General features: G+C 33.6%; 1 protein-coding gene across 1 annotated transcript; it reads right to left on the bottom strand.

The window, feature by feature from the left end:
* Positions 1-1,236: 1,236 nt before the first annotated feature.
* LOC110109425 lies at positions 1,237-23,365 on the bottom strand. Its single transcript, XM_020840492.2, has 7 exons — positions 23,022-23,365; positions 15,658-15,747; positions 15,366-15,446; positions 15,120-15,248; positions 10,691-10,909; positions 7,082-7,174; positions 1,237-1,796 (listed from the first exon to the last, which is right to left on the bottom strand). The coding sequence occupies exons 1-7, from the start codon at positions 23,241-23,243 to the stop codon at positions 1,635-1,637; spliced, it is 996 nt and encodes a 331-aa protein (XP_020696151.1). The 5' UTR covers positions 23,244-23,365; the 3' UTR covers positions 1,237-1,634.
* Positions 23,366-27,750: the final 4,385 nt, after the last annotated feature.

Raw genomic sequence — 27,750 nt, 5'->3', positions numbered from 1 at the left:
TAAAGAATAAAAATTAAAAAAAAAAAACAAATAATTGTGTGAAGAAGAGTCCATAAAATTTGTAGGGCAAAGAAGAACAATAACGATATTGGAAATTGAAGAATTTTCCACTTTTCTTTAGCTAAAAGAATAACATATTTAAGAGAACCATGAATTGAATGTGAATTTAACACATAAAATTTCTTTCAAAACTCTTTTCAAATTATCTGTATAACAAAAAATCTATCAATAATTTAATCACACAAATACAAGCGTAGGTGATAAGTTGTTGGCAAAAAGTAAAGGGGAGTGAGTAAATCATTGAAGCACAATGCTTAGAATCAACTCAAGCAATTCATGATCAATAGCATCAACCACATAAAATGATAATTACATAGAGAGGGTATGTGTAGCCATACAATAAAAATCATCATATAACCGTATGTGCACTCAAGCAAAGCAAACTAGAAAGAAAATAGCTATTAGTTTTAGATGGTTCAGCATCCAATCGATGTACATCCATGCTTTAACATATCATTGCTTGGAGAAATTATTCTGTGCGGAGTCCAAACGTAGAGGATCTTTCGTATTACTGAACGCACTGCGTACGCTCTGCTTACACTGCGTATTTGTAGATACGCAACAAATAAGCAGCAAATTCACAACTAATTATTTGCTGCTTATTTACTGCGTATTTACAAATATGTAGTATATACACATAGCGTATGCAGAGCTTACGCATAGCAAACACAGTAATCCAGAATATCCTCTACGTTAAGACTACGCACATAACAATTTCTCCATTGCTTGGGATTCCACTCTCCTAATGATGAAGAAGCTATTCTTTTAATGGAGTAGCCAACATCCTTCTTGATATAGCAAAAACATCAAACACTACTCACAAGCAAGGTAAACCCAATAAAAACTATGTTATACATATCTATATATTGCTAACATTTTGCACCTCGAGAATAAACCACCTTGTAAGTCGACATTGAGATCAAATAAATCTAGAGAAAAGTTTAATATGCTTTCTTTACGTTATTCTGTTGAGGACACTCACAAAGATGTCTACCGAAACAACAAAGATTATCATATACAATAACAACAACAACAAATCTTTATCTCATTACATAGGATCATACATAGTGAAATAACTATATATATTTGAAGTAAATCTAGTTAGAAAGTAAATAGATATTATTGTGGCTTTTATTATACTAAATGAAGTATTATTAAAATATAGTCCACTAAATTAGTCAACCAATAATGCTAAATCAATACAGTGATTAGAGAAGCATTAATCTCTTTTTTTTCCAGTAAATGGATTGAGTCAGTTTTTGGCATCCCTAGCCAGTGATCTCTGCCCCTAGCCCATATCCATTAGAATATAAAAAGAGACAGAACGACAAAGATAAGATTCTAGGAAATGGAATAACAGATTATTCAAGGCTATATGGATTGACCCTCTGAAACAAGGCCTTGTACATGCCTAGAAAATCTGAAGTATATGGACTATTAAGAATATGCATGTATCAAATCAGTACATGAATACCCTAAAGTTGTAAAAGTTGGACAGCATATTAGCATGGAGAGTAACCTAACCGTTTTAATTTCTGTATTTGAAAACCCATTCTTGCTGAAGTTCTACGGCTCTAAATGTTTTCACCAGGTGGTAGTTCAGCGAGCTTGGGAGGAGCACCAAGCACCTTTTCCATGTCAAATCTCACTTCAATATTGCGAATGCTGTAACCAACCACCATCAACCAATAGAGTAAATTTGCTAGTTCAGGTGCACTAGTCTCGGTGACTGCTGTCTGGTAAAGAGAGAACAATCATGCCTCTTAAGGTTAGATCAGGACTTTCAACCATAACTAATGAAGTACATGAGATACATGAATAAGACAAGCCATAAGAGCAAAACAAATACATGTTAACAACGATAACTCAATACCACTTCCTATCAGGTTATAAGGGCCAACAAATTTAACTTCCATGAATTACTATCGCTACAACTATCCAAAAAAAAAAGGAGAAAAAAAAAATGGATACAATAACAGACTGCAGCACAGACAGAAATGATCGGACTACAATCTCATCATTATCCTATAGATTAAATGCATACGACTGAAATATTAAGTTACTATAAAAGCAAGAATAGAATTCAGCTAGCAATATCATCCATTCAATATGCGGTGCATTTAAAAAAATATCTCCTATATGTTGATGTAATTCAAAAACTTCACAACAATAAAAACATTAAGTTTTATCTCACTATGTGGGGTCGATTATATGAATCTTTTTTCTCCTTTGTATTCTATTAAGAGTCAAATTCTCATTTAAATCTAATTAAAAAATACCATTCAAAAACTTCAATGGTGATAAATCCAAATATACTTTTATGAAAACTTTTTTCTGTAATTATTCGTGAATTGCAAAATGCAAAACTACAAGAATTATATTAATAAAGTTAAACTCAGTATTGATGAGTTCTTCAAAACTATAGAAAAAACTAAGTATTGATGAGTTCCAATATGTTTTAAAAAAGTATCACAGCAAACATAATATGCAACCAGCCACATAAATGCTAAATGATAAAAGGGCGATCAAGAGCATGAAAGGAACATTCTTCAAAACTATAGAAATAACCAAGTATTTATGAGTTTCAATATGTTTTAAAAACATATCATAGCAAACATAATATGCAACCTGTTAGGTATTAGTCCTAGATTTAGGTTTGCTTTTGTGTAGCTATTTGTATAGCTGTAGGTGTTGCTCTTTGTATGGCTTTTGAGCCTATATATATGAGGTTTTTAGGTTGTAAAAGGTAGCCAAGGAAATAAAGTTTTGAAGCATTTTTTGGCTCACGGCTCTTCTTCCCTCTCCTGTGAAAACCCGAAAAAATGTCATTTTTAGACCTTGCATGCTTTTCAATGCGCCACGACGAGATTTAAGTGGAATTTTCAATGTTATCAGATTGTAAGGAAATTAATTTTAGAAAATCCTACGCAAAATTCTGATCGTTTTGGTATATAACACTTATACCTAATTTCATCTATTTTAGGAATTAAAATAGAACGAAGTTTCACAATACCCTTTTTACCCCTAACCGTTTAATATAACGAAATTACTTAAGTAAGGGCAAATTGGTCTTTAGCAAAACCCTTTTCTTCCTATTATAGCCAACCGAACCCTCTCTCTCCCTCATTCACTCATTTCCGCGTGAAAGACCGAAACCGAGCGGACAAGAGGCGAACGACGGGTTCGGCGAGGGCTCTCCGGCGGCGATCTTCCGGCGAAAGTTTTAGGTCAAATCGAAGGGGACGAGGAGAGGATTACTCAGGTATGATTATTTTGGAATGAATCCCCCTCAATCTCTAGTATTTTTGAAAAGAAAATTTTAGGGTTTTTGTTAGAAAATGTTTTTCTTTCAAAATTTCTTTAAGAAATTAATAGGGAACGTTTAGAAGAGTATTTTAACGATAAAATCAATGAAATTTGAGGAATTTTTGGATATTTAAAAATTAGTGTTTTTCACTAAAATTGAACTTTTTGAAAGTGATTTTACAATTATGGTTTCTAAGGGTCTTAAGAGGGTTTCTAAGGGTATAAATTGAATTTTTCTTCCAAAATGATATTTTCCTAATTTTTAATATTAATAAATCCGAAAATAATTAACTTAATGCCAATTAAAGATTAGGTTAATAATAGATTAAAGATTTATGTTAATGACATTTATTTATGTTAATGATATTCATGTCATTTGACAAGAAGGAATTAAGAATTAATGTTTATTTATGTTAATGATTTCTTTATATTAATGATTAGGAATTAAGGTTAATGTTGGGTAAGGGAAATTTTGATAAATGATTCAGCAAATTAAATTCATATGTTTATAATTAAGAAAATGAGAGAGAAAGAGAGAGTGAAGGAAAGAGATAACCTATAATAGTTTAGAAAGAAAAGATTTTGTTTTAAATTATTTTTTTTTTTAGATTTTAAGAATCAGAAATTAATACTTATAGGTGTTTAATCGTGGTGACATCGAGGGAAGAAGGACTAGCAAGAAATCAGATTCCAAACTTCGGTAAGTATACATGATTCTTTATTACAGTTTTATTTTTGTTTCTCTCCAGTTCTTTGTTTTGAAAGTTCCAACATGTTCATGCAATCTTTATGATTAATTTTAGATCATGATTTTACTATTCTGTTCAAATGATTGATCATGCAAAGTTTATACTATATTTTATGACATTATATGATAAATATTATGTAATTTATGAGATGAAAAGATATGATATGATATGAATGCTATTTGAATGCTTGTATGTGTATGTTGAAAGGATGGAGTTCACCCCCTTATGGTACTAGCTGGGGATGCTGTACTCGTGCACGATAAAATAGTAAAGGATATGGAAAAGGAAAATGGTAAAGGAGTACCTTTATGGTACAGACGGTGACTCTTGTGACGGTTGTATTATATACAAAAGTGAAAGTTAAATATATTGATATGAATATGGAAAGGAAAATGAAAGATATGGTTTATGATATGATATGTTTAATGCCATGTTAGTATGAAATCATTTTATGTTATGTTCATATGAAATTGACATCCAGCATATTACACGATTGCCTTGTTTACTGTAGTTTAGAATTGTGTATTACTTAATGAGCTTTAGCTTAATGTTAGTTGTTAACATTTTTCAGGTAAGCTTAGCTTAATCAAAGATGAGTAGAAGAGGTTTGATCGAACGAGGTGGAAGTCAAAGCAGAGTTGATGGGCTTCAGGTCTTCAGGCGGAACGGGGCAAAGCTAGGCAAGCCGGGCTGGTACTGTGGCTCAGTTTGCGTGAGAAGAACTGGGAGGGATCGTGTAGAGTTAGACGTGCAGGTTCGGTTTCTTGCATGGATTGCATTCACATGATTTTGGATTAAGATGTATTCTTTGGCTTTGCTGCGGTGTGAAGGATATGCCACCAAAAGGAGGTCCTAAGAGCAATAAAATCTTTGGGGGAAGGAATACCCACTATTTTGAGAGAAGATGAGTTCAAGAAGCACTTCTCCTCTTACGGCATAGTGGTTGAGCATCAAGTGGTGGATATCTAGGGAACTGTGCAAGAAGATCTTGAATATTTCTTAGTCTGTTCAATGAGGGAGAAGGTAGAGAATCATATTCAGGTGGAGTTTCGATCGAGGTGGAGAATTATAGGAGCATGTTGAAGCATCAAGAACCTCGAGGATGAAAGATTGTCGCGAATTTGGGATTGGACGGGTGGATCGTGCGAAGTCGCAGGTAGGAGCACGCACGTGTGTCCAAGGCGATCGGTTGGATTGCAACAAGTTCGGATTCTTGTTACTAGTGGTTCTTTGTTTTTTGTAAAACTAAATCAAGGTGGAGATTGTTAAGTATTGTTTCAGTTTTAGGTTATTTTGTTCATGCATGCTACCACACCATTGTTAACCTTCTATAAATAGAAGCCTTGTATGATATATTGGTTGGGGAAAATTAATGAAGCTTGAGGTATTTTCCTCCTCAATATTGTCTCTCCCTCTCTCTCTCCCTCTCTATCTCTTGCAAGAATGTCTCTCGAGATCTCCTCCAAGATCCTAACACAACCAGCCACATAAATGCTAAATTATAAAATGAGCATGAAAGGAACGTTCATAACTAAGTATTGATGAGTTCCAATATCATTTAAAAACATATCATAGCAAACATAATATGAAACCAGCCACATAAATGCTAAATTGTTGATCACGGATGATACAAATCAACCGCCCAACAGAAAATTTTAAAATTCTTGATCTAGATTAATGATATATTTGCAATATGAACCTTACAAAATTATTTCAGAATCACAATCGGCAAATATATCTATTGAAATCTGAACCACTGATAAAAAAACAATTTCAGAAAAATAAATCTAGGAAAACTGAAACAAAGAACACAATAGAATTACGTGGTTCGAGTTCTTGCAAACTCTACATCCACGGGGCAACCTCAATCATCTTTCTTTATTCAAATATGAGTGAAAATCGGATACAAGAATTATATAATCAGAAAAAAAAAAAAAAAAAAAAAACAACCAAACAACATGCTGAAAAAAATTGCTAAAAACAGAAGATGCTATCTAACAGATCTGTGCTATAATAGTAAAAATTCCTCCACCTCAATCCTTTATCAAATCTTTGACAGTAAACAAGAAGCTTAAGAAGAATAGCAGGAACCAGATATGTCAGAGAACAACAAAATCCCCAAACCGAAACAATGCTTCAATGTAATATTTCTTGTTTATGAAAATAGGAAAGATATTACCTGCATGTAAGCAAATAAACAAGCATTGCAAAAGGATTAAGCCTCACGGTCTGAATTTCAGCTTCCAACCGACAACTCACGGTCTGAATTTCAGCTTCCAACCGACAACCCCTTACGATTGTCTTTCTCAGAGAAGAAAGAATAGCAAGAGAGACAAGAGAGAAACACCCTCTTCAACACACACAAGAAATCCTCTAGATTTCTCTAACCCTCTCTTCTTCCTCCTCACCTAAGAAGCAAAAGATCAAACCCTAACCCTCTTTGGCTGTCCACTCTCAAAACCGAAAACAGAGAGAAAGAATGAATTCTCTCACAGCTGTTCACTCCATCTTCAAGGAACAATTATTAGGGTCCTCTGACCGGATGTTGCTATAGGTTCGGCCACCAATATTTTAACGCCACGTAGCAGCCCGAAGAACGTTATACAGTATTTAGGTCCTCTGACCGGATATACACAATTATTTAAACCACGGGTTTGGGCTGCTACGTGGCGTTAAAACATTTGTGGCCGAACCTATAGCAACATCCGGTCAGAGGACCTAATAATTGTTCCTTCAAGGCACCCGAAAAAATCTTATATAGGGAAAACCGGAAAAGAGAGAACAGCCCCCACTAGCAAGAAATGAAAGAAAGAGGATAAGGATAATAAAGCCAGTCAGTTAATTAATTTAATTAATTGTGTAATTAAATTAATCAACCCAAATTATTTAAACCACTTATATCATAAATTATAAAAGGGAGATCAAGAGCATAAAAGGAAGCTATTCATCACGTGCTCAAGACATACCTTCATTTTTGCAGGATCTGAAACAGCCAACAGGCGCTTTATGAAGGTATTCATAGCAAAAACTACGTCTTCGCCAGCACTACTTGTGAGTTCCTATGCCAAAAAATTAAAGATGCGGCATGTTATGGACAATTCTATCTCAAACAATGAACAATGTATGTGGAAGACATGGATGACATAAACCAAAATTATTGGTTAGTACACGAGATGAAATATCTGTCTATACAAAGCAGAAAACATAATGAAACCGATAGACAAGTGCCACTGGATTTGATTCAGAAAGTAAATTATAGATCCGAAAAACATCCTACACCAAATTTAATGATGCAATTCATAAAATCTACGCTCATCATGTGCAAGTGCATTATTTAGAGCTTTTAATTGCTAATAATATTTTTTATTTAGTTTTGGTGTTGAATGACTATGATGATGGTGCTATAAGAGCAAAATGTTCTCTCTATTTTTTTTTATCATCATTTATAAAAAATGTTCTCTCTATTCTTTAATTACTCTGGCCAATTTCAATTTACTACCTAAACAGTAAGCTAGTTTTTATTCAGCTATATGGGATTCCCTACCTTGGTTCAGCAATGTCTCTCTCTCTAGTTCTGCCACAAAACCTTGATTTGTTCCTAGCTTGGTGTTTTCTGATTTTAGTAGGTGTAAAGTTTATTGGAATGCATTGTCATTTAATGGGTCCTTATTCGTGTAGATGGTGAATTTAAGGTTGTTGTATGACTGCTAATTAGGCTTTAATGATGGGCTTTAAGACCACTTGTTTGATGCCCAGTGTTGGACCATGAGATGAATAATGTGAATCAATGCTGCGAATTGACTTGCAACTAAAGTGAACGAAAGTTTCTATTGGGTTACCTTACAAGTTAATATCAAAAAGTTCATGTTTATTGATATATGGCAAGGTAGCTGGAATAAAGGAGCTCCTATTTTTTCTGAAATTAGGATCAAAATGTTATTTTTTGCTAGAATCGGAGATTGCTAAGATTGAGACTTAGAATTTTAGGACAATAACTTTCAGAGAAAAGTTTTTTATTGTGTCAACATAAGACCTGGATCTTCAAATTAGTGACTTCTATTATTGTTTTTTCATCTAAACTATTCCGTGCTTGATTTGCATGCAAGATTAAGCTATGATTAAGTTTGTTAAAAATTTGTTTCCCTTTTGTGGCTTGATTTTAAACATAATAGAACTTGATATTGGATCTCATATTTCGGCTGGAATTTAAGATTTTGATGACTATTATATAATTGTTTGGAATAAATTAAATGTGTATTTAGTTTTGCGCCAAAAAAGACTAACATTTACTTAAAACTAAGTTGAATAAACAATGAATTGTGATAATTTGTGTTTCTATGTACATCTTAAAACAGTTTTTTTATTAGTGAACCCTTTAGAACCTAAGATTTCATGCATAACAAGGTCTTGGCAACTTCAACTCCTAGTAGTTTCATATGTTATATATTTTCATTCCTTGCAATTCGATTCCAACAGTTTATGATGATAATGTTTCCTTTGATTTCACTGGTTAGTGTGATTTTTTTATTTTCAACCTCGTTTCTTGTATGAGATTTCGTGCCCTATTATTTTAGCTGGGGATGATGCAATTGATTTATATTTTAAAATTTTTATTATACATTTTGAAAGGATATATGATTAATGCCTCTATAAAATATTCTAATTTGATTTCTACTTTGATTGGGAATTAATTTGTGGCTAGAATTCCTTCTAGGCTGCTCCTAGTACAATTAGAGATTAGATATTTTCAGGAGATATAATATCCAAATTTCGACGAAATCCTAGTTCTTATATTGATGATCTCTTCTTCTTTTTTTATTTCATATTCTAAAATTTCTAGTAATTAGCCTTACAGTAAGATTTAATTTTGCCAAATTTGATACGATTTGATTTTAAAAGCTTGGTGAGTTTCAACTCTATGATTTCCATGCTTCTGAATTTGTGTTATTTCTCGTGGATGACTATTAAATTATCATGTAGGCAAGATTTCATTTTTTTTTTAATTTTTCATCAAACATAATGAATTTCTAAACTAAAGGATTGCGAATTGTGAATTTGAAAGTGTTTGTGATCTGCATTAAGTAACCCAAGACCCTTAAACATCTGACAACAGGACATTAAAAAAATCATTTGATTTTAATAAGAAAAGGAATGATAATTTAGGCAAGGGGAGTAAAATTTTCTAGCATGCAATTATGCTCGAAGGCCACTAATAAAAAATCATGTACTTTTCATCATCACCATCATCATCATTAGACTTATTTAACTATTTAAGGTCGGATTTATAAATCATAATTTTCCATTCATTCCTAGTGAATATTCTTGATAAGTTAAACCTATTATTTTTAAATCATATTGAACATCCTTATTTTTTTTTCTTAAAACTTCAAAATTAATTTTATCTACATTGATTCATTTTCTACTCTTCAATGTATATTTCAAAAGCATCTACTTATTTCTAACTACATTTGTTTCTCTAGTAACTATGCACTTTTACAAAAACAAAAAAAGACCCTGAAGTATTAAATATGAATAACAGGTTCATCTATTTCATATGACACAAGGAAGATTGATCAAGGCATCCAACGTACTTCTTATATTAAATAAATTTTGAATTGTCCAGCTAACCATATAGCCTACTGCTGCACAAACTGCATAAATGGAAAGGACCCTAGGGACTATGCTTTCATAGAGCAAACGTTTATTAAAATGCAATATTCCATCACATGATCTCCAAGAAGAAGTGAAGCACAGCTTAAGAAGGCGCAAAAAAATACATTGACAAATTGTTAAAACATTATGCAGGTAGGAAAAAACTCTATAAGATAGTGCCTAGCTTGGGTAATGAAAAATAAATGAAAAATGACTCCTATAGTAGTTACAACACTAGATGCTTGATTAGAGTAACTGGTATTGCCAAACCAAATAGGAAAGCACACCAAGGACTATGCTCATATGCTTTTGCAGCAGACTTGCTATAAGCCTTAACTAGAATACAAACTTTTTGAAAGAATACAAACTTTTTGAAAGGAAAGAGACAGTTTTTTTATTCAAAAAGAGGATGATGAACGCTTCTAGTATGTATTGGTATGTAAATTAGGATTTTTAAATTATTGAGGCAGCATAAGGGCTATTGCAACAATAAAAGACTTATTAAGTTAAAAAAAGAAACTAACACATAATATTGCTGATATTACAAGCATAATTTAAATTAAAAGTGGAAATGATTCTTTAAATACAAAAAATAAAGCAAAAAGAGGTGCGGTTGTAAAAATTGTAAAACTAAATAGAGCAATGAGTAATTTTCTTTTAAAGGCCTAAAAGGGGATGCGCCAATTTATTTGGGGAGCACAATTGCACTCCCTCAACTTCATGTGATTCAGATTTTAGTTGAAGGCCTACTTTATCGGTATTACAATAAAAGCTCATAGAAGCAAAGATCAACTTTGCACATTCCTTAAATAAAAAAAAGGATAAATAATGAAGCCATGTATCTTCGAAAGCAATTAGAAAATTCATGATTACAGAGAAAACAATTTTCATGTCACAGTTCAGTAGAGTAGTAGGCTTAGTACCTTCAAATTCTGAGGCTCAAGGGTTTTAAGGTACTCCAAAAGTTCATTATTTCCATTTGCAGACCTCCTCTTGACTTGCTCATTCAGTTCCTCGATCTCTGCTTCCAAATACTCGATGTATTTCACTGCATCCATTTTCTCGGGGCCAGAAACCTTATTCCACCTGATAACTTCTCCAGTCACTTTCTTCTGCGAACCAGGTGCATAATCTGGAGCATCCTACAATTTCAATCGGTTGGGTCTCATGGAACTTAATTACAATGCAAGCATACAAGATATTGTACTTCATCATTGGATCGTATTACAAGTAGAGATAAGATAGAAAAATGTCATAGATATTCATTGAATTAAAGTAAATACTCAATCTTCATTCTTCATTATTTAGATTGAATGTTGCATTCAATCTAATATACATAAAGCATTTTGCACAATTGCTACCCACATTAACTTGATTGCATTTTTTTTCTTCATAACACTCCATATAATTTTATCAATCTAATCTTATCAATGCATTTTCTAGCATTCATTGTCCATGTTCAAACCATATTAGTCTATTGTCAACTACATTATCTCTAATATACATTACTTCAACGGCCCTACTGATAGAATCACTCCTCAAACTATCTTTTATAATTTTGTTATCTCATTTATGTCATGCTCAACTTGCCGATCAATAACATTTGATAGTCCAATACACATTCATACAACATAGCTAGACAAATCAAATTTTTAAAAAATTTACTTTTGAGTCTCAATGGTTTCCTCTCATCGCATAAAACTCCTAAAGCACTTCTTCATTTTAACAACTCAGAATAGTAGAAATTATATTTTCATCTATATTCCATTTTTTCTCATCTACGATATTTAAATGTTGCATCAAAGTACCACTTTATCTTCTAGACTACAATTTTTTTTACAAAAGACCGTGTAATTATGATTATTTTCCTAGCATACATTTTGAAAAACACCTTAATCCATATCATGATTAAAATGTGAGTAGTGACAAGGTGTGGATTGCTTTACTTTGTTAATGATAGTTTATATTATGTTTTTTGCAAGGTTGATGCAATGCGGAGAAGCAGTGTGATACACTGGGGGACCCACAACCAGGAAGGGGAGCTGTTTAGGAATGTTCCTAATCAAAACGGAGTTGTTTAGGAAAGTTCCTAATTAAGAAAACTTGTTTAGGAATGTTCCTAATCATGGGAGAAACTATTTAGGAAAGTTTCTTAATTGTGCTTATGATATTTATGAAGTGTTTAATTATCTAGGAAAATTTCCTAAAATATATTTAATTGTTTAGGAAGGTTTCATAATCCATGTTTAATTGTTTAGAAAGATTTCCTAAATCGTGTTTAATTATTTATGAAGGTTTCCTAAATTATGTTTATATTGATTAGAATGTTCTATTTATTTAGAAAGGTTTCCTAAATTATGTTTATGCTAATTAGTTATTGTGTTCTAAGGCTATTTAAGGGAGAGTTTTTCTATGGTTTAGGGAGGATAATGCTGAGTTTATTTTCCTAATATTTGTTGTGAGTTCCTAGCGACCTACTGTTTGTGGGAGAGCTGATCTATCTCTCGAATAGTAGATCAATTGTATATTGCTTTATTATTGAAGGAGAAATTAGAAAATGAGTTCTATCTTTGTTTTCCTATGATGTTCTTCTCTTTTATTTGTTGTTTTTACTTCCAAGGCATATCAAATTGATATCAGAGCACTTTTTTGAGACATTTGGCAACAAAGAAGGTGGAGGCATTGGGAAGTAAAATGGAGCAAATCAAATACGAGGTGCAGGAGAAGTTATCAACCATGGAAGGAAGGTTTTGATCTATGGAAAATATATTGGGAAGGGTGGAAGAAATGTTAATGAAGCTCATGGAGATGCAATCCAAAACTCCACTGGCAGTTCCGATTGCTAAACCTAACCAAGATCTAAATGGGATTCTCTTGATCGAATATAAAGGAAAGGAGATAGACGGGAGGAGTTCGATGAGGGAGGATCGGGAGGTGGAAATTTTGGTGGACGAAGAGGAGATGCCACCTTTGGAGCCACTTCCAAAGAGGGGAAATGATGAAGGAGAGGAAGTTTTGGTGAAGCTGCAAAATTTGGAATGAGAAGTTGGACTTCTCACTAACTACATTGGAAGAATGGGACAAAAAATTATCTTAAGCTTATATACAGTTTAAGTGTAAATTCAAGCAAGTATTCTTTGGCGTTTCGCCAAGAGGTATTTCAAAAGGTGGAGAGACAATATATGATGGGCCTAAGAGCTAAGGATCTAGGAATTAGACAGCAATTCTTCTTATTTTACAACAATTCTTTTGAAAAAATATTCATCAGAATTTTGAAGAAGAATGGGCTTCTTGAGGATTATATCGATGCTCCTATGCGGAGTGGCATTGTCAGGATTTTTTATCAGCCCGGCATTGAAGCTTCTATTAATGGTGATGAATTTGTTGACGCTTTCATTTCACGACTGGTGGCAAGAGGTATTCTACTGTATTTTCTCCAAGAAGTGCACAAATTCCTAGAGGGAGTAGAAATCCTGGTATTGAATCTTGGGATTGGAACCTTAGTGGGGAAAAATCTACTAATCATGCTTTATATCCAAGATCATGGAATGTCTATGATGATGAACCTGACCCTGCCCTCAAAAAAACATGCCGGCAAATTTCATCAATCATACGCCATAATTATCAACACAGTAGCTATCCAGTTGCAGTTTTTACATTCACTTTATTTAATTTGGAAAAGACACATGCAGAATTTAATCTACTTTTTACATGGGGCTAACTCTGTAGGTGGGAGCTCTGAAATTTCTAGGAATCATTCCAACTCTATAATACATAACAGCAAATGAACAACCTCAAGTGACATTCACAATAGGATTGCTTGTTTTATTTTAGATCCCTAAACCTGTTGACACATGTACGAATGTCCTAAGGGTTAGAAACACATATTTTTCGTCTTATAACTTTAGTGACACCTAATGACAAAAATTAAGGACCGAGTCTTAGATAACATAGACTTAGGGTGCATGCTCCTTATAGAATAGAGACATCAAAACAAAAACTTAGTGACACATTTTCCTAGGATTCGTGCCTTAATATATTAATAACTAATCAATAAAATTGGTAATACTCTAAGTCAAAAAATACTCAACCCATCTTAGATTTAGGGTTCAAGGCTACTACATCGGGTGTCTCGTAGTATGCCTAAATAGTGAGTATGTCCTTTCTCTTCAGGGACTATAAATCCTGCTTATCCGCGTCGCGTAGATGAAGCCACTTCTATCCTCTCTCTCTGTATGTTTTGAGTGCATGATTTTCTTTCACTCCTCAACTACCTTAGTCCCTCCGAGTGTGGATGTGAACCGTGCATGTTGACTAAGCTATTTGAGCCCTTCCTTTCCTTTTGAGTAGGAACTTCCTAGTCTCCCTTTTGTGTGCCAATCCATTTTTGGGGAAGAATAGTATTGGATCCTTTATCGAGAGTTTTCTCGGGCCCTAGGCTCGAGATGTAATTAATCACGGGAGCTTGCGCTCGTGGGAAACGAAATTATACATCTAATAAACTCCACCCGAGCAGATGTATTGGGTGGGGGAAACCCGTGATTGTGATTAGGCCATATATATTATTACCCATCGAGGTGCGTAGGCAAGAATCACTATCCTCCATGGTTAATCGTATGTAATGTCCAATATGTCGCTTCCACTTGGCCCGTTTGCGCGGTGCTCTTTTGGAGGTCCATACAGACTTTTTGGGTTTACTGTTAGCATTTATTATTTTGTGGTCGGGCCTATCAAAGAAGAGAGAAAGAGAGAGACAGAGAGAGAGAGAGAGAGAGTAAAGAGCAGATTTTTTGGGTTTGTTGTTAGCGGGAGGAAGAGAGAGAGAGCTCATTTAGATTTGAAATACACGCGTGGTAGGACGGAAATTTAAAATACATGTGAGCATCAGGGTTATTATTATTATTATTTAAATAGTTAATAATTTTAAACCGGCTCGCGAGCCAAGCCTTGTCAAGCTCGAACTCGAGCTCGAGCTTGTGGCTCAATAAGCTCGGCTCGTAAGCTCGTTATCGAGTCGAGCTCGAACCGGCTCGGCTCACTTACACCCCTACTTTGACAGCAATTCTTCCTCAACAGAAACTACCCTCATACCTTAGCATAGTCCTCATTTCTAAGATAATCCTTCTAAAAAACACCATCTTGATAAAACCATTGAAGCGCTTTCCACATCCAACCTTTCAAAAGCCATTTTATTCAGAAAATATTGCAACCCTGTAATTTCAGAGCTTGCCTCAAGGAATTTGCAAGTCTAATAACATTCCAGCAGGATAGTGTGTTTGCAGAAAAATTGAACTGCAACATCAATATCTTTTGTGCTGATCAAGAAATGAACAACAATTAGATGCCAATTACCTCCTCTTTTGCGTCGGGAAGTGCAATTTGCTCTACAGTTTGTTGCAGTTCCAGGCGATATTGTGCATTCCTGAACATATAACCAGTCATCATCACGCTATACATGAGCTGCGCCAAGTTTTCTGCAACCTGATCGAATAAGTGCATCACAATCATATTGCATAATGGGTTTACTGGTGTAATGGAACTGAACATCACAGCTCAAAAAGCATATTAATCTGAAATTCAATGTCACTGCTTGCTTACTGTGGTAACAGTCACCGCAAAAAATTGAGGGGGGAGTGTTCCAATCATATTTGTCACGGTCTGGCGCATTGCATCCACAATCTGCAAGAGGAAAAGAAAAAAATATTGTGAAAACCATGTATTATAGTTTTCACAATATGCATGTGTAAAAAATAGCCTAAAAAAGAAACAATACGTAAAGAAAAAGTCCAAACTCATTATGGTGTTTGTGAACTCTTTTCCATTCAAAAGAGGAGGAAATTAAAGGACAATGCACATAAGAAGTAAGCCAATGAACTGAATGTTAACGTACCTGCTGCGGTGCCCTTTTCATAAATAACTGCAGAATATCAGGCTGAACATTTTTTATGTACTCTAAAAGAATCTCCCTCCTGCTCTTGGGCTGAACATTGAGATTAATAAAATCAAAATACCATATATAATGGCCTTTGGAGATGAAGGAAATGCTAAGCATGTAAAATATCTGCGTATGCTATCTTTAACGTAACCAACAAGGTATGAGCTGGTTACCCGTTACTATCAGACAAATTTTAAAACAGAAACTCTAAATAGTTGGTTACACGTAAAAACAAAAGCTCGTTAGAGCTGAACGGAAAAGCTGAAATGGTACTTCTAAATGAGAAGCTTTGAACTAGCAAAGCGTAGAAATGATAAATGTTCATGGGTTTTCTAGTAAAAATTTCACGCTAAACCTGTTTGCATTTATATGGTCTTGTTGTCAGACCTCAATGTCATATACTTCACAATAAATTATGGTTGCAAAAGTATAAATGTTTCCAGTAAAGTGCGTTCCTGATGAAAATCAAAATATTAGTTTCTTAGAAGAGGATATTTAAAATAGGTGGATGAGATATTTACATAAATTTTTCAATGAAGATTGTGAGAATGGGATTAACTTTAGTGAACTTAACATTCCAAATGAAAATAGAGATTTTTATTTCTATCGTCATAATAGTAAAACTAAAGTTGGAGAGGCTTAAAAGAAAATGAAGTGTGGAAAAGCAATAAAACCTGATGATATTCCAATAGTAGTATGAAAATGCTCAGGAGATCAAGGAATTTTATGACTTACTAAACTTCTAAATATTATTTTGCAGATTAAAAAGATGCCAACTGATTGAGGAGTGTGTTAATTCATATTTTTAGAAATAAAAGTAATGCACAAGGGTGTAGAATTAATGATGCGTGCAAAAACTATAGTAAAGAGACAAATTGGAGAACACCAGGACAAGACTTAAACCAAACTCAATTCAAATGTAACTTGCAAACATCCACACAAACTTCGAAGAAACAAAAGCCAAATCGAACAGAACAAAATAAAAAAAAAAACATAAAACGCTATCCTCAGCAAAACCGTCTAGCGGTCTCCTCACATGCAATGAGAGTAGGAATATATAATCAAATTGTGCTTAGGCTCACAAACCGAGGGTCCACCACTACAAAAGAGTCCAATGTCCTACCAAACTCCTCCGGCAAATGTCTAAAAATTTCAGCCAACATACACTTCCAAAGCTCAAGAAGAAGTATACAGGTGGAGTGGAACTTGCGTAGAGAAGAAGAGATTAGAAGCCAAGACTAAATAGAGAGGAGGAAGGGGGATGGAACAAGCTCTCAAGCTTTTCCAAGAGCTGAAAACCCTCAGGTTTTTGTAGAGACTTTGCTCACAATATTCAACAACCTTTTTCATCTCAAAACAACTTATTTTTATAGGCAAAAGAAGGTAGACAAATAGCCATAACACCTCCAACCAAATCCAATTAGAATTAGGGAAAATGAAAGGCCAAAAGTCACCAAATAGAAGACCAAATAGCAGCAGGAATTCTGCACAGAAAATAGAGAGGAAGCCTCCGAATTCCCCCCCAAATAGCCACGGGAAACCAGCCAGCAAGGGACCCGAAAAGCCAGCACAGGAGGTAAAGCACCAGGGCACGGGAAACCAACCAGCAAGGGACCCGAAGAGCCAGCACAGGAGACAAAGAGGCAAGGCACGGGAAACCAACCAGCAAGGGGAAACTGAGAAGACAAAGGGAGGAGAAGAGGCACAAGTCCACTCCAAAATGAATCCTTGAAATAATAGCATACCTTTTTGAATTAATGAGCTAGGAAGAGCATTTAATCCCCAATCATTGAGCTAAACTTCAGCTCAAACATTTATGAGCTAGCACCAAGTAGAATCCAGCATTTTTTTGAGCTCAACACCAAGCAACCACCACACCAAACTGAAATCAGCAAGCAGCCCAAGGACGAAGTGGACCCAAAAGCAAGCAAATCCAAGGCTTGCCATGCCTAGCACATTCCTACCATGATCATTAGAAGCCCAACCATCATAGAATAGCATAAACAAAAATAAAACACAACTAATATTGTTAAAAATACAATAAAACATAAATAAACCAAAATTATTGAATGCATCAATTAAGTTAATGTTTCATATATTAAAATTATGGGAGAGAATAACTGGGCTTAGGTTATGATATGATAATAATGTTTCTCAAAATCAATTTGATTTCATACCACATAGGTCTACAATGGAAGCTATACATTTGTTGAGAGGTTTGATGGAGAAATAGAGAGATAGTAAGTAAGATCTACATAAGATATTTATCGATTTAGAGAAAGCATATGATAAACTCCTAAGAGAAGTGCTTTTGAGAGTTCTAGAAAAGAAAGAAGTTAATAATGTTTATATTCAAGTTATTAGAGATATGTATATAGGAACTATTACTAGCATTCAAACACAAGGTGGTTGGACCAAGTATTTTCATATTTCAGTTGAGTTACATCAATGATCAACTTTAAGCCCATATCTTTTTGCTCAATCATGAATCTTACTAGACATGTGCAAGATTATGTATCTTGGTGTATGCTTTTTGTTGATGATATTCTTCTTGTTGATAAGACTACAGAGAGAGTTGATGAAAAACTTGACTTATGGAGGTCAACCTTCGCATAAAGGTTTTCGTTTGAGTAGATCTAAAACTGAATTCATGAAAAGCAATCTTAGTAATAGATCTAGTTGCGGGATTGTGACATTGGATGATCAAGTCATTAAAAAGAGTGCATATTTTAGATATCTTGGGTATATTTTCAAAGCAATGGTGAAATAGATGGGGATATTAATACTAGAATTCAAGATGGATAGTTGAAGTGGAGGAATGTGTTCGACCTATTGTTTGATAGCCCCTCAAACTTGAGAAAAAATTTTATAAGATAGTGGCGGCCTTCCGATGACCCGGTTAGAAGAGTAGAGGTATTAGATTTGACTTATGTTAAGAAAGGTAGAGGCAGACCTAAAAAGACTTGGTTAGAAAATATTAAGGATGACCATTCTTTATTAGATTTAAACAAGAATTTGACTTTTAATAGGACACAATGGAGGAAAAGGATTCATGTAGCCGACCCCACATAGTGGGATAAAGGCTTGATGTTGTTGTTGTTGTTGTTGTTGTTGTTGTTGTTATAGTGGTGAGCCATATAATGCTTTATGGCACATAATGTTTGTCATTAAAAAGAAGCATAAAATTAAGTTAATTGTTACAAAAATAAAGATGCTTTGGTAGATGAATGGCTCTACACTTAAAGACAAAATGTGAAACTCAGATATACATTAAAAGGTTGAAGTAGCTCCAATAGCACATAAGATTAGAAAAAGACGCCTTAGATGGTTTGGTCGCATAAAACGTCAATCTTCCAATGATCATGTTAGAAGATAAAATGTATTATATCCGACCAATGTTAAGAAATATTGAGGTAGACCTAAAAAGACTTAGTTATAAAGTATTAAAAATGATTTTTTTTTAATTAGATTTAAATGAGACTTTAACACTCAATAGGACATAATGGGGAAAAGGGAATCATATAGCTGACCCCAAGTAGTGAGATAAAGCTTAGTGTCGTTGTTGGTTGTGGTGGTGTTGTAGGAGCATGACATAATTAAACCATCTAGAATAGTATTGGTATGCATTATTATCTACCCAATATTGATTATTTTTCAGATAAAATGCTCAAGCATACAGTAAAAACAAAATAGCCCATAGATATTTAAACAGGAATCAAGTAAACCAAACAAGCTAGCTCGGATTGACAATTACCACGGTGGAATAAAGAATAAAACTTCCAATGACTATAGTTAAGTGGTACCAAGTATATATCTAAATTTCATTAGAGAAATTGTGTTTACCTAGGCAAAACAACAGGCAAATTCAAATAATCCGTATGCCAACAAAAAATGCATCCAACTACACCAAATAAATTTTAGCATTACCTAGGCAAAACAACAGGCAATTTAAAATAATCCTTATGCCACCAAAAAATGCATCCAACTACACCAAATAAATTTTAGCATTTAAAACAAAGAAAAAGCTGATTTTAAAGAATGGAGGTTATTTATCTATTTCCTTTGATGAATTGCTGACTATGTTTGCTAATTGGATTTTGACTCGAACACTTTGGATGTAGGAGCTTGTGATGGTATCATAATGCACGATACAAGAACAAGTTAGATTTACTATGATATATACTTGTCTTAAATGCCCATGCATTTTAATGTTAAGGCAATTATAAAGCAATGGTTAATTGCATCCAATACAACCTAAAGACCTTGGGTTCGAAACGCATAAGCATCCTCTCTTCAATGTACGCATAAGGCTTCATACATCAAAACTTCCCCAACCCAATATAAAAAAAAAAACTTCAAGCATTGGGTCCTCACCCCATCACTTTCCTTATTGCATAAACATGCAAGTGAAAAGACTGATGCTTATATAATTATAGTTGAAGATTAGTTTTCCATATATTAAAGTAAAGGAGGAAACTTGCATGATCAGGGTTGAAGAACTCATTTGATGCATACTTCACCACTCTCTTGGGTAGTTTGGTAGTTGTTTGAGTGACTGTAAGAGAGGTTAACATATACCAACCCAACTTTGTTAGTATGAGTTAAGGGAGTATTTGCTTGCATGCACAATAAATTAGGAAATGTGAAGCTAGGGACAATGGAGCATTTCGACTATTGGTCAAAGAGAAAAAGTGATTGATGCCTGAGGAAGTGACATATGCCATTCTTAGCCACTTGAACTCAGCTCGTACACTCTAAAGTTACTTGAAAGTTCTTATATGTGACATTCAACTCCCTGTGAATGTGTGTGTCATTACATGCACTATAAACGAGTGCCTGAAAGGCTGAAACTCTCACCTCCTAGTCAATGTGTGTGCATGCAGATATAAGTTTGCTATCAAATACTTGTACACATTGGCATGAGGTAATTTTCTTAGGGTTACCAAACAATACACATTCCTTCATAAGAAGACTATGGAAGAGGAAGAGACACTTCACTGATAGCCAAAAATACAATTTTCTAAGAAATAGCTTCCTCAAGTTCCACTTCTAGAAGTGGGGATTGCGGCATTCTACTTACCCGAAACCAAAAAGGTCCTAAATTAAAATTTGTTAACAAGAAGGTTAGATAAGAGTTGATCTTTCTTGATCTGCTAGTAAGATTAGCCAAGCAACATTATAAACATGTGCAGACCCAAGTGTTGATAGGCCTACTAACTTTAGGGGCTGTTTAGATTCAAGTTGGATTTAACTCAAGTAGGATTTCATAAATCTTATAAATCCGGATTTACTAAATCTTGAGGGTATTAAATCCTGAAATACTATTTGGCATGATAGAGGTTAAATTCAATTAAATATAAATGAACTATTTGAATATTTATTTTAGGATTTAAAATTTGTTAACTCAAATAAGATTTTGATGTAATCAAAAATTTGGGAAGGGCCCCAAATTTTTTATTACAAAAACAAAACCTTACTAATCTTTAAAAACATACATGGGATAAGAAAATACAACAAAGAAGAGACAACTTAGAAACTTTAAAACAAACTCTTACATTTCATATAACAAGAACACATACAAACATAAAGAAACACTTACAAGTTACAACCTTCAAGACCAAACTTAAAACAACCTAAAGATGCTTTTCTTTCATTTAGAAGAAGGATGCAAGTGGAAGGGATACTTGTGGGTAGAAGAAGGGATTAGAAGTCAAGATGAAGGATAGGAGTATCTCGCAAGTTATCCCAAGATAGAGAAGAAGAAGAAGTGGACAAAGCTCTCAAGCTTTTTCAAAAAAAACTCTCAGGTTTTTATCCAAAAATTATCATCATCACAACTCTTTTTTTCTTTGCCCAAACATCTTATATTTATAGGAGAAAAGCTGGCAGCCAAACAGCCACTTCAAACAATTATTAACCCAATAAATTATGGAAACTAGAAGGCCAAAAGACACCAAATGAAAGGCCAAAAGTCTCCAAAAATTGCAACAGGAATTCTGCACAGAAAACAGAGATGCATCCATTGAAATCCCCACCCAACAGCCACCAAACTGCATTAAATAAACCTATCAGATTTAGGGAAATAAAAGACCAACAGCCATAAGACATCAGCCCCCCCAAATGGTACAGCAAAACAGAGAAGAAAAGCCACGGAACCAAGTATAAAAGCCACGGAACCAAGCGGCCAGCCGCAGGAACCAAGGGGACAAGGCACGGGATCTAGCCAGCCAGCCACGGGAACCAAACAGCCATCCACGGGAACCAAAGGGCCAAGGCACGAGAATCAGCTAGCACAGGAAACCGAGAAGACACGGAGGAAACCGAGAGAAAGCATGGGGAAGAGAAAGGGGCAAGATCCACCATAATGAGCATCCACTAAACTTAAATAAATGAGCTAAACTTCAGCTCATTATGAGCTAATCAAAAGCTCAAAATTAATGAGCTAGGAAGTGCAATAAATCCCCCAATCATTGAGCTAAAATTTAGCTCAAACATTTATGAGCTAAAACAAAGTAAAATTCCAACATTTTTAGCTCAATACCAAGCAACCAAGGCTCACCCGAAAACACCAGAGGCCCAAGGGTCAAAACAAATTCTCGTCTTGTTTTGACCCCCCTTTGCCTACATCAAAATTTTAATAATAATTATTAATAATAAAATTAATACATATTACATAATTATAATGAAATTAATCAAAACATACTTAAACATAAATATTATATATTAATATCCCAACTAATTATTAATTAGTAAATTATTTCACTTCTAATTTCAAGATTTAAGAGTTTTGACTATATCATCTTAGTTATATTAATTAAATCATACTTAGTCTAATTAAATATCTCAACCGCAACATGCAAGCCCAGAGATTATCAAGATTGTCAAAGCAACTAGCCCGCAACGTTGCTACTGTATCAAACTTCAAACTATTTAACCAGATGGCATGATAACCCCTCTAGGAAGAGCAAATATTAAAAAATTATAAATTGTTAGGTACATAATCAATAAATCAAATGTTTCATGCTAACATTAAAAAATCAAAATTAAGGGGGGAAAACCACCAGCCCGCAAACAAGTAGAATTTTAGAACAGAAAAATGCAATATTCAAATTTGACAGTTTATACTCTGTATGCCAAGTCCAAAATGCATGGAATTGTTCTGACAAAACAATGTCTTTGCTCCCTCGGCAATAGAAAGAAATCAATCCATCAAATAAATCCAATTTTCGGAAAACCAAAAACAGTGTGAGTGCTTAAAAATTGTGCAGAAGTTGCAAGGCATTCTAATCTGCCAGTAAATGGGGGAGATAAAAGAGAACCAGATTCCCATTGGGCGGCTTGGTGTCTCCATCAGAGGCGATGCTTCCAGGATCCTGTACGCAAAGAGCTCTCAAACTGCAGGAGCTCCGCCTCTGCGGAGGAAACGACACAGAGAAGAGAGGAAGGCATGGAACAGAACACAGAGGCGGTGAGATAAATGGAGTAGAGGAGGAAGAAGAGAGCGCCGGTGATAGAGGCCTCAAAGCGATGAAGGAAGACATGAGCTCGGCCTCTCTCACTCTCTGTCTCCTCTTCTATAACCTCCAAGAGGATTTTGGTCGGCGATTCTTTCCTTCAGTGAGAGGAGACCGAGTTACGGAGAGAGCGCTTCTTTCTCCCTTTTCCCGGCTTTGCGTACGAACGGGATAGTGTAGACTGTCTTGCTGAAGTAAAGAGATGGGGGTTGATAAACGTTTAATTCTTATAAAGTTTACATTTTTTTTTTTCCATGTGATTAATCTATATAATATATGTAATGAAATAAAAATTTAAAATTATGATATAATCATATAAATTAATAAATTTTATTTTTATAAAATTATGTATACATTATCATGGAGTATAGCTCTTCTCTCTAAAGATAAATAGCATATGGGGATAACTTTTATAAAAATTTCTTTTCAATTTTAATGTGAAATGTCTAAAAAATAGGATAATTTTTAAAATGATGTATGTTATTAATTATTTTGACTAAAATAAATATTTAGAAATGATATCAATGGTTTGGTAAACCAATGATTAGCTCTGACGGATTAACTCTGACGGGGTAAATCCATTTAAAAGGGTCTTCGGGCGTAGGTGGAATGGGTCGGGCCTTAGACTTGAAATGATTGATCTAGGTTCAAGGTGAGTCGTTATCTTTGTTAACGACTTGCCCATTAATAAACAAAATCAATAAACTTTAGAATAGTAACTCTAATAAATTAAATTATAGTAAAATTACTAAATTAAATTAGAAAATTATATTTTAGTAAAATTAATAAATTAAATTCTACTCTTTGATAGTCAAATTAAGAATGGAAAAAGTGATTTTTAATTTATATAAGATAATGGGATTCTTTGTTTTCTCTCCACTAACTCGTCACGCATGCCAGCAGCGTCAGCTTGCCGGAGAAGAAGGGGATGGAAGGAGGACAGAGAAAGATAAATCCAAATTTTTTTTCATTGATTCATTTTCATGTTTTATGAAAATTGTTTAGATCGACGTAAGATAATTTTATCTTATCTCTATTTTCAAATATTTTGATTTCAACCGTAGGATTTCCTTTAAATTAAATTTATCATTTTCTTTCCTTTGGATTTAGTGAATTAGGTCGTACAACTTTTTTATATGTTATAATAATGATTATTCTAGATATTTTGATTGAATGATTTCATGATTTCGCGTGGTAAATTCATAATAAAAAAATATTATATTTTGAATGATTTTCATAGAAAATGAATTCTGGTATTTTTATATAGGCATACTATTAATACAAACATGTTGAATGAATATTGAGCAAGTTATTGGATAATAATTTGTTGTTATTACTATTATAATACTGTAATAATAGTATGTATGAGGATAAATAAAGGTTAATTTTATTAATGTTGGTCGGAGACTAACTAACATATACATTATGTTAGACGACTGGCAAACTTTTCTTTAAATACCTTAGTTTGGTTTTATCATCAATTGATTCATATGATACATTGATTAAAAGTTATAGGGAGTTATTACTGCACTAATGAGCAATGAGTAACCACTCTATTTAACAAGCCAAATATTAATGAGCAAATGATTATTGATTTCTAATTAACGACTACTAAAAAAATACCATACAAGCCACAACTCTTTAATTATTTATTGTGATTACTGAAATGTATCTTATTGCACCACTATTAATGTATTGTTTTACTATTTTATCAATTAATGTTTTAATGTTACTGTACTGTTTTACTCAGCCACAATTTTTATGAATATTAATACTACTGGTATTGCTACTGATTCACTATTGACTGATTTACTATTATTGAATATTGAGCATGTGATTTCCATACAAAGCAAGTGATACCGAGTATGTGATATGAAATACTTATTGGATACTAATATAAAATGATTGAATTTCAATTATATATTGATTTGATTGTACTATATTGTCATGGATTCCAATAGTTTTCAATGATATATTTGATTTATATGATTCCTTATAGTTATAATATTTAATTTATACAATTTCTTAATGTTATGACATATGATTTATACGTCCTTATTGCTATGACATATAATTTGTGAATGATTGTTTACTAGTTATTTATTCGACCTCCATATTTATTTACTTATATAATGATTTATTAGTTTACTTGTTTGTCGATTATACTGTTTCTACACTACACTGTTTCACTAGTTTTCGTACTATACTGTTATACTATTTTTTAGATTTTGCTGCTACTGCAAGTATTTATTATTTATGCACAGATTCATGATCATTTTTACAATTATTATTATGAATCATGTAATGACATGCATATTACTTCTTTACTGTACTTTTGAGTTCAATTGTAGGATTTAGTGACAAGCTGAGCTTTTTAGCTCATTAAATGTAGTTTAAGTGATTTCAGATTAAAGCAAAGGATTATGAGTATAAGATTAATCATTATTCATTAGGTTTTTTTTTTTTTTTTAGTTATTCTTTTGTACTCATGACTATATGATGTGTTGTAGTTATATGATTTATAAGTATTGTATATAATTTATGCATCAATGAATATAAATATTGTTGTAACTCGGGCTTTCAAATTTATGATTTTGATGATAACAAATAATATTGATTAATTTTTTATTTCTCCTATTATTTGTAATGCAAATTTGTTTGTGTGTGGACTAATATTTCAGGTACATCATGCACCGTTCTTTGAAGATTTAAGGCTCAAGATTGTGTAGAACTAGTTATATTAAATGAGTATGTAATTTTTATTTCTTGAGTTAAGTATTGTAATGATGTATGTTAGTTTATTGACTGTGCACACACATAGAGGGAGCAAAAAATGATTTTAAAATATTTTAATTTTTCTATTCATCGTACTGTACGATCAGGTGTAACATAAATTAATTATAATATTTTATTTTTATGAAAAAATATTCTTAAAATATAACTAATCGAACTGTACGAATACCATATCATACTGTATGATCTGTTATAATTAGAAAGCCCGCCGTCTATTAAATTAGGCAAAAATTTGAATTTGAAAAGTTGTTCTAATCGTATTGTACGATTATGATCGTACTGTACGATGTTTAAAAATTGCCTAATTTAATCCTGTGATTATTCAATCAAAATGGCTTAATTTTAATATTTTGATCATACTATACGAACTATATCGTACTGTACGATTAACAGAGACAATTATGGTTGTCCCATGTTTCATCCTGGACGAACTGCACTTTTATTAAACTGTTTGTACAGCACATCGTACAATACGAACTTCAGCTGAGCTGTTCGTACAGTGCTAAATGGACATCGTACAGTACCAACATGGCAATTTTTGCACATAGTACTGGACGATCTTGCGATCGTACAGTACGATATTTGGCGGTTAAATTGAGTTTTTTAGGGTTTTTTTGAGCCCTCTATTTAAGCACTCATATAAGACTTTGTAAGAGTCTTTGACAGCCATTGTATCTTCATTTTGTTGGAGAAAACTTGAAGGGACTTGAAAGGAAGAGAGGAAAGGGTGGAGTTTGAGAGAGGGAGAAGATCCTTGGAGGGGGATTCAAGGGAGTGTAAAGGAGATTTCACACGGTTGCTTCGGCGAGCTTGCATCTCAGTACCATTGGATTTAAGGTTTGCCTTGAAGAAAGTTTTGAGAAGAAGAAGATCTCGTTGGTGTCAAAGGACCCGGCTCCTCCGCCGCACCAGGGAAGGTGGAAGTGATTTTGTAAGGGTTTCTCCGCCTAGCTGTGGGGGCTAAAGAAGAATCACTAAAAGTTTAGTGTAATACTCGGAGGGTGTCTCTGGGGAGTGGACGTAGGTCATGGTTTGACCGAACCACTATAAATCGGTGTATTCTTTCCTTTATTTTGTCCGCACTTTATTTTCACATTCATTTTTATTGCTATTAATTGCGTGGATGAAATTGATAATCTATCTTTTTATTGTGAATGAAATTTGCTTCCGCATCTAGTTTATAAAAAGATATTTATTCTCTTTAAAGAAGTTATTAAAATATCAATTTCACACCCTTCTGAACGCATATAGTAATTTCAAATATATATTGATGTTTTGATTATTATATTTGTTTGTGTCGCTATTATTACTGATAGAAGAAAAATAGATAGCTTTCGTGTTGGATATTAAAAGATATACATATAAATTATTCAAATTTAAATTTGGGGACATGTCACATTGGGTAAGAACCCTATCATAATTAGTCTCAATTGACCCTTGATTTGGAAAATTTATTATGTCCGAATAAATTACCGAAAATATGGACAAATACCGAGCGATACCGAGTGTTGTACCGAGCACGGTACCGAGCGTCCAAGTGACGTGGCGCTTTGTTATTGGTCTCTGGATGCGTTCGGTGTCCGGACACAATAATTACTCCTTGATTCAACCAAATCAACCCAAATTCCTTACTTTTATAATAATATATGATTTATCAATGATCATTATGATCTTAATATATTTCTATTTTATGACTGACTTAAGATAAAATATTGCTCTATTTAAGATGAATAGAGTAAAA

The sequence above is a fragment of the Dendrobium catenatum genome, unplaced genomic scaffold, assembly GCF_001605985.2.
Source record: "Dendrobium catenatum unplaced genomic scaffold, ASM160598v2 fragScaff_scaffold_537, whole genome shotgun sequence".
Lineage (NCBI taxonomy): Eukaryota > Viridiplantae > Streptophyta > Magnoliopsida > Asparagales > Orchidaceae > Dendrobium > Dendrobium catenatum.
Note: the sequence above shows the minus strand (reverse complement) of the source record. Positions and strands in the feature narration are given on the sequence as shown.